This window comes from Gekko japonicus, unplaced genomic scaffold (genome assembly GCF_001447785.1).
Source record: "Gekko japonicus isolate JY-2015 unplaced genomic scaffold, Gekko_japonicus_V1.1 scaffold3722, whole genome shotgun sequence".
Lineage (NCBI taxonomy): Eukaryota > Metazoa > Chordata > Lepidosauria > Squamata > Gekkonidae > Gekko > Gekko japonicus.
The window spans coordinates 92,221-100,927 of NW_015171612.1; the positions used below are offsets into that span (position 1 = coordinate 92,221).

Below are 8,707 nucleotides of genomic sequence, written 5' to 3' on the forward strand. Positions count from 1 at the left end.
CTCGTGCACCACGGCGCGCACAATGTTGAGCGAGGTATAGGTGAAGCTGAGCATGAGTAGCAAGGGCAGCTGGTTCTGGATGGCCAGGGGGAAGAGGTCGTTGACGTAGGGCGGGTAGGGGAAGCGCCGGACAACCACGGTGATCCTCTCGAGGAGGTCAGCTGCGGAATCGTCAGCGTGGTACCGGATGATGGCCTTGTCCACAGCGTGCTGCACAGCGAGGAAGCCTTCCCGGGAGTAGCCTGAGAAAAGTAAGAACGGGGAGGCAGAAAGGACTATACTTAGAGAGGTGTCATAAGGAGCTGTGGTGGCTCAAGTGGTTAAGATGCTGAACTGCAGGCTGTGGAAGGTCAGTAGTTCAGCGGTTCAAGACCCGGGTGCCGCAAGACAGGGTGAGCTCCCGTCTCTAGTTCCAGCTCCTGCCAACCTAGCCGTTCGAAAGCAAGAAATTGCAAGTAGATAAATAGGGACCACTTCGGTGGGAAGGGAACAGCGTTCCGTGCGCCTTGGTGTTTAGTCATGCCGGCCACATGACCACGGAAACGTCTTCGGACAGCGCTGGCTCTTCGGCTTGGAAATGGAGATGAGAACCGCAACCCTAGAGTCAGATTCAACTGGCTTTCGAGCAAGGGAACCTTTACCTTTACATAAGAACGTAAGAAGAGCCCTGCTGGATTAGACCAGAGGTCCATGTAGTCCAGCATCCTGTCTCACACATTTGCCAACCAGTTGCCACGGAGGAACAACAAACAGGCCCTGCCCTGGCGTTGCTTCCTAGCACTGGGTTTCAGAGGCTGACTGCCTCTGAATATGGAAGTTCCCTTTCGTCACTAGTAGCCGCTGGCGTCCCTTTCCTCCATGAATCTATTTAGCATCCTTTTAAAGCCATCTGTGCTCATGGCCATCGCCACCTCAACAGGTGGTGGATTCCACAATGTGATTTACCTGTTCAATTGAGAAATATTTCCTTTTGTCTGTTCTATACCTATTGCCTGTCACCTTCACTGGGCACTCCTGAGCTCAAGTATTATGAAGAGGGGGAAAGAAGATCTTTCATCAAAGATGGAGTGTCTATCCATCCCAGTGGAAAGAACATCCCTCGTGAACTGGCAAAGAGAACACAGTCATGTTCGGTCTGCAACCGTTAATCAGAGCAATTAATCCATGAATCATTCTAGTAGGTATTAAAATAAACTGATTCTGACAATTTATTGCATGTGTGATCCTGCTTGTTTTCTTGTAACCTTTTCCCACCTTATTTCTTAAGCCTGCCATTTACTTGTCCATGGTGGGTAAACCCCTGCCCTTGAGCAACTGAGGAGCAGAATATTTTTTTTTTACCAGAAAAATGACCTCCAGTGATGCTGTAAGACAGTGGTGGCGAACCTATGGCACGGGTGCCAGAGGTGGCACTCAGAGCCCTCTCTGTGGGCACACATGCCATCGCCCCAGCCAGGCCCAGACCATCATTAAAGTGTCGAATCCTCTGCCAAATAATTTTAAGTAAATGAAAGCATTTGGGATGGCTTTCCTTACTTTGTTTGGATCATCTTAAGTTAATGTCTGAGTCGTTTTTTCTAAAGTAGAACCTCAGTATTCAGGTTAAATGGCCGTGTTGGCACTTTGCGATAAATAAGTGGTTTTTGGGTCGCAGTTTGGGCACTCGGTCTCTAAAAGGTTCGCCATCACTGCTGTAGGACTTTCCACATGTCTCTATGGTCTTTACTACAGACATTAGAGGAAACTCCTAGAGCTTCAACCGAGATGTGACATCACATCTTCCTCAAATCCCACTCACCCCAGCCACCACCCTCAGAATCTCCTGGGATTCGCAGAGGCAGCACTGACAACCCGTAAGAGCCTTCCCTTTGTAGAAAACATTTCATTTATCCCAATTTAGCGCTTTCCAAATTGCCCAAGTAACAGTGCCGTCTTAAACAGGGTTATACACTTCTAAGTCCACTGAAATCAATGGTCTCAGGTGTAACACTGTATAGAATTGTACTGTAAGCAGAGGTCATTTCGGGGGGGATCGCGGGGGATCGCAGTTCCCCCGGGTGAGGTGCAGGGGGCGGGGCATATGACGAAGCCCCGCCCCCTGCTTCCGGCCGCCCCGCTTCCAGCCCTCATTCAGCCAGGAGGAGGCAGGAGAAGAGGGAGGGTAAGTTGCTTCCTCCCCACCTCTCCCCACCCCTGCCTGCCTGGGGCCAGGGAGGGCCTTCGCGGGGCTTCCTAGGTGTGGCCTTATGACACACTTCTGGTGATGTCAGGGTGTGTGGCATATGCTAATGAGTTATGCTAATGAGTTCCCCTAGCTCTTTTTCTACGAAACGACCCCTGACTGTAAGTCTGTATAATACCTCCCTCACTTCATCTTGAAAGGAAACTACAGCGCAGGCTGGGGTTTCGTCATCTGATTCAGAAGTGCCTCCCCCATTTTTGGGGGGCAGGGTGCTTAACACCCATTCCTTATGTGAAGTCTTCATGAAAACTGTTGTGGTTTTTTGAGTTGCACCTAGTCTCAGAAGGCATCCATGGGGGTATACAGGAGAAGAGCTCGATTTGAGCCCAGGAGGACCTTAGATGGGCAGAAGCTTCTGAGAGTCAAAGGTCCCCTTCGTTAGCTGAGCCTGCTATTCTGAAATCCCACCCCTGGAATCTCTCCCTTACGGTAACATCTTGAGAATATCCACTTTCCCTCCAGGATATTATTTATTTACTCAGGGAATTGTATACCTCTCCTTCTCTAGAGATCAGCTGGAGGCATCACGGTTACAGAGAAGTCAGAAAAACATCCTGCTGGTTTCAGCTAAAGAACAGGCAGAAAGGACTTCCGGTTTTGGCGGCGCGAATGGTGGTCACTCTCTCGGGACGCTCCCGGAGGCAATTTGCCCACACGCGGTTGGGGGGGGATTTCTGCACGCCCCACCGCACCTGGGTTCCTCCCGATCCCTGCCTCACGCTGTCCTACAAAATTATTGCTCCTCATTATCCAGTTGCTGACAAATCAACTGTAACGAAATAAAACAAGCAAAACATTTGCGCCCCAACCAAGGCATACACATGAGGCAAATGCATTCACGTGGTCTAAGTCTGCATAACACATCCCATTCATGGTGTTTTCCAGCTACAGCCCTCAAGGATTCCATAGCTTTAGAATTACAAGCCTCCGTTCCTCAAGCAAGCCTGAAAATTAAGGCCAGTCTCTTATGGCGCATCTAATGTTGCACCCGCCCATGAACATGAAATTTAGAAGCCCAGCAGTGCTCCCTGGGGAAACCAAACCTTTGGAGAACCTAACCCAATTCCTACAACATACAAGCACATATTTTCAGCTCTTCTCCCCCTGACACCCTGTAAAAAGGTAAAGGTAAAGGTTCCCTTGCTCGAAAGCCAGTTGAGTCTGACTCTAGGGTTGCGGTGCTCATCTCCGTTTCAAAGCCGAAGAGCCAGCGCTGTCTGAAGACGTTTCCGTGGTCATGTGGCTGGCATGACTAGACGCCGAGGCGCACGGAACGCTGTTCCCTTCCCACCGAAGTGGTACCTATTTATCTACTTGCAATTTCTTGCTTTCGAACTGCTAGGTTGGCAGGAGATGGAACTAGAGACGGGAGCTCACTCCGTCATGTGGCAACTCGGGTCTCGAACTGCTGAACTACCGACCTTCCACAGCCTGCAGTTCAGCGTCTTAACCACTTGAGCCACCACAGCTCCACTTGAGCCACCGCAGCTCCATTAACATTTTGCAGCCAACTCCAGGCAATCTGCAGCGAGAAAGAGAATGTGCCATCACCAGACAATATGCACACGCCAGGCAGAATAATTCCAACCCCCCCACCCCCCGCTGCATGTTTCAATTACGAGAGGACGATCAGGAAAATAATGTCCCAAGCCTGGACTCTGGCAGGCACTTCAGTTCTGCAACTCCAGCGACTGGTTCGACCGGTAATTAAACACGTTCGGCCGCCAGTGCCTCTGGTGTAAAGGATGAGACAACTCAAGTGGCTTCAGAAAGGCAGACCCTACAACTATGGCATGTTGCCTGAATACACAAAAATCAGCAGGCAGATGGAAAGGCGATCTTCTGATCTAGGCCAGCGAGACACTCGGTTTGCACCAATGCCCTCAGCAAGAGATATTGGCACGTGCATCCACGGGCACGGTTAAAATTTTGCTCAAAGAGCTTCACCAGCCCTAGGAGAAAGGCGGCTGCCTGTGAGAAAAGATGCTGATGGAGACTGATCCATTTGCTGGACCACCTATTAGGCTAGAGCTGTTTGTTTCTTGGATCACTTTGCTACTCAAGGCAAAGGACTTTCCTGCCTACTACGGTTGCCACTTAGGGTCAAACAAGATGGGAGTTCCGTTAACAGATCCTCCCATGGGTGAACAGGTGTCAGTAAACTGCCATTTGTATTCTGGGTATGCTCTGTGTAACCTACCTGCTGTATGATGGGGGGGGGGACTAGCCGGCATTTCTCTGTTTTCATCCTCCCAGTGCGTTTTGCCGTTTGTTTGGACTTTGGAATGTTTTGCTGCCTTTGTAGTTGATAAGACTGTGAGAACTGTTGCTAGGGCTGTTCCTAATCTGGCTGGTGTGAACCAAACGGCTGAAAGCTATCTCCCGCCTTGGTTTTCTCCCGCTCGAATCCTGCTGAGCGCAAACTGTATTCATTGGCTAACCCTTTTTGTTTGAACTGTCTATATCTGTACATGCTTGGCTTTGAGTTTCACTCCTGACAATGACCATGAAAGTGTATCAATAGTGACTTGTAATAAAGCAATCTATTCTTATGAATCGTTGTGGACTGCAACTGCTCTATTGAACCTGACAACAGGGTGAAAAGGGGCCTCTGCTGGGAGGGTTGGGATTGGGAAGAATTCAAACTCGGCCCAGGAACACAGACCCATACCGTTTTGCCTTAGCATGACCGGCCCCTCCAGAGTTGCTGTTTGCTCCTTGGAGTTAACATAAATGAGGAGGAAGAGATTGGATTTATAGCCTGCCCTTCACTCGCAGTCTCAAAGCGGTTTATAAGCTCCTTCCCTTCCTCTCCCCACAAGAGACACCCAGTGAGGTAGGTGGGGCTGAGAGAGCTCTTTCGAGGACTGCTCTTGAGAGAACAGCTCTGCGAGAACTTGTGACTGACCCAAGGTCCCACCAGCAGCTGCATGTAGAGGAGTGGGGAATCAAACCAGATTAGAGTCCGCACGCTTAACCACTACACCAAACTGGTACCATTCCCCACACAGCTCAGAGGGGGGAAGCTGAGATTGGGGAAAATGGCATAGGTGTGGTACCCCCACCACCCCGCTAGATGCTATTTACCCTTAAAAAGCCCGATATGGGATGTATTAATTGATTTCTCAAAATCACGTGTCGTTTGATCAGCATCAGCAGTGGGGCGGCAACATGATTCCTCCTGATCAAAGGATTACTCTTGTTCATGTAGGATCGGTGCTCCTTGGTAGCGATTAGCCACAATGGCTGTATACAGAGTGTATCTCCCCTTCATTCCTGTGTGGCATTTGACTGGTTGTAGATGAAGATATCCCCCTCATGGATCACTGCCTTGTCCCCTGTCTGGCATTTGATTGGTTGTCGCTGAAGATAGTGCTGGCTTGGATGGATGGATCGACGGGGATGGATGGATCGATGCTCAGTGGTAGAGCATCTGCTTGGCATGCACAAGGTCTCAGGTTCAATCCCTGGTGTTTCCCGTTTAAAAGATCAGGTAAGAAGCGATAATGAAAGATCTCTGCCTAAGACCCTGGAGCGCTCCTGCCGGTCAGAGCAAACAATACTGATCTTGATGCACCAATGGTCTGATTTAGTATAAGGCAGCTTCATCTGTCCACGTATCTTATTTAGAGCAGCCCCCACATCTGGTGACCCCCAGCGAGAATAACGCCCATCCTGCCACAAGAAGACGTAGCCAAGGTCCTACCTACCTGGTGTCCCTCCATCATCATACTTGGGTTCCCTGGGCCCCGGCAACTGGAACAGTGGGAAGAGGTAGCTGGTGTGCCAGTCGCGATCGATGTTGGGGTTCAGGCCTGTCTGCTCACTCCGAGGGGCGTTCCGGGGGCTGTACTTGAACCTCAGCCGGTAACTAACCTATAATGCAAAAGGCAGGCCCTGAACCAGGAGAAATAGCGTGAGAGAAGGAGGGAAGGCCCGCATGGATGTACGGCCTGAAAAATCTGTGCCCCAACCTTCTGTCTTTTAAAAATCTCGTAACATCCAATCTGATGCAGAATTCTGGTGGGTTCCACAGCTTGCACAATGTTTTGTGTCAATATGTTTTGGCTAGAAAAAAGGATATGACATAGTTTTTGTTCTTGTCTTCAAGTGGATGCTCACCAAGGCAACACGGAAAACCATTCCTACAGGCATGTACAGTGGATACCCATAAGCAGGGCTATTTTTGGGCAGGAACGCACAGGAACGGTTCCGGCTGGCTCCCGAGTTGGCCACGCCCAGCAGGAACGCATTAGCATAATAGGCCACACCCAACAGCAGGAACTTATTAGGATTGGCTACATTAGGGGGGGTGTGGCCTAACATGCAAAGGGTTCCTGCTACAAAAAAAGCCCTGGGTATTGACAACAAACAAGGTAAACAGAATAAGAAGCAAAAGGTGGGTGTGGCTGGATGACAACACTTCTGGTAACGTGGGAGTGTGGCCTAATATACTAATGAGCTGCTCTGTCAGGGGTGTGGCCCAATATGCTAATGTGCTCCTGCTGTTGGGTGTGGCCTATTATGCTAATGAGTTCCTGCTGGGCTTTTTCTACAAAGAAAGCCCTGCCCATAAGCATCCATTGCACAGGTCAGTTTTGGGGGTCTTTACGTTTCATTAACTTTATTGCGGGAATCTTCCCCCATGGTGAAATCCCACGTTGCCAAGTGAGTGAGTGCATTCAAGGTCCATACGGGTGGGGACCAGAGCATGGCCCTTTCCCACCCAATCATTGTCCAGCTTTTGCAGAACCAAAAGCCAGGCAATGTTGTCATGGGTCGGCATTTCTATTGCTCTGAATAACCAAAAATGCTGAAGCAGGCTCTGGCGACATACAAATGTTAAAACAATAAAAACCAGGGCTCTTTTCGTAGAAAAAGCCCAGCAGGAACTCATTAGCATAATAGGCCACACCCAACAGCAGGAACTCATTAGCCTATTTGGCCACACCCCTGACAGCACAGCTCCTTAGCACATTAGGCCGCACCCCCATGTTACCAGAAGTGTGGTCATCCAGCCACACCCACCTTTTGCTTCTTATTCTGTTTACCTTGTTTGTTGTCAAAACCCAGGGCCTTTTTTGTAGCAGGGACTCCTTTGCATGTTAGGCCACACACCCCTAATGTAGCCAATCCAAATGAGTTTCTGCTGTTGGGTGTGGCCTGTTATGCTAATGAGATCCTGCTGGGCGTGGCCAACTTGGGAGCCAGCCGGGACTCCGTTCCTGTGCGTTCCTGCCCAAAAATAGCCCTGATAAAAACAGGTAATACTTTGCTGCTGATCACTGGACTCAAACTTTGTTCTGCTGCTTCAGACCAACACGACTACCCACCTGAACCTCTAACTGATGGTTCATCAAGTGTTCTTCCATGCAGACACACATTGGCGCGACACGTGTTCAGGCCAACCCCTGGTGTTCCAGAAACTCCTGACAGTGTGAGGTGCTTTCCCGACTAACAGTGCCGGGAGTGTGTGTGAGTGCGCCTCGCTTCCTCAGTTTCCTGAGGCTGTCCCTGGAGAACAGGACCTCAAACGGGAATCCCTCGGGCTCATAGCGGGGATGGAGGGAGGGATATGAGCAGTGTTCCCTCTAAGCTGAGTTAGAGTGAGCTAGCTCACAGTTTTTTAGTCTCCGGGTCACAGATTTTTGTCTTAGCTAGAGATGTAAAATTTCCGGAAATTTTGAAGCTCGGGAAAAAACGGAAATTTTCGGAAAAATTGAAAAAAATGCTACATTGGCATTTCTTTTGTCTTTTCTAGTTTGAAAGTCATTCTGTTACTTTAGGAACATAAAATATGACTATGGACATTTTTACCTGGCATGAAATTATCACAACTAGCATATTAAAAATATAGTGTATCCAAACAATTATTACAGAATACCCACCCACATGCAAAAACAAAACTGAAACTTTTTTATTTTCTTCTGACCATCGCCCCTCCTAAAGGAAGAAATGCATCTTTGTTCTTGCATTGGAGAGTTCAGTTTGTAACCTAGGACTTGCTTGTCCTCAGTGCACAGAAATTAGATCAATCTGATACCATATATATATATTTTAGAAATGTTTTGGAAAATATTTGAACACCTGGTCTTAAAATATTGTATTCATCATGTTAAAATAAAACGTTCCATAATCAATTTTTTTCTTTTCTTTTCTTTTTTCAATTTTTCCATTTTTTCGGAAAAAAAACAAAAAAGGCTTCAGGAAAAAACCGGGAAAAAACCGGTTTCCCGCCGAATTTTTCCGATTTTTTTTCCGGGTCTTCACATCTCTAGTCTTAGCTCAGGAAGGAGGGCTCTCGAGCACACTGATTTATGCAGTAGCCAAATCCCTCGCTCACAACTTTAATGCCAGTAGCTCACAGAGTAGAATTTTTGCTCACAAGACTCCACAGCTTAGAGGGAACATTGGATATGAGCCTGCGCTGAAGAAAGACCTACCCATGCACAGTTCCCATGTGGG

The 8,707-nt window shown here is 48.6% G+C and overlaps 1 protein-coding gene across 1 annotated transcript in view; it reads right to left on the bottom strand.

Moving 5' to 3' along the window:
* Window positions 1-8,707, bottom strand: part of ABCA3 (ATP binding cassette subfamily A member 3) — a 92,969-nt gene that overhangs the window by 67,046 nt on the left and 17,216 nt on the right. The window contains exons 4-5 of the mRNA XM_015419928.1: window positions 5,953-6,118; window positions 1-242 (exon numbers count right to left, since the gene is read on the bottom strand). The exon at window positions 1-242 is cut by the window's left edge and continues 13 nt beyond it. Coding sequence (XP_015275414.1) covers window positions 1-242; window positions 5,953-6,118 — 408 coding nt within the window. The remainder of the gene's footprint in view (window positions 243-5,952; window positions 6,119-8,707) is intronic.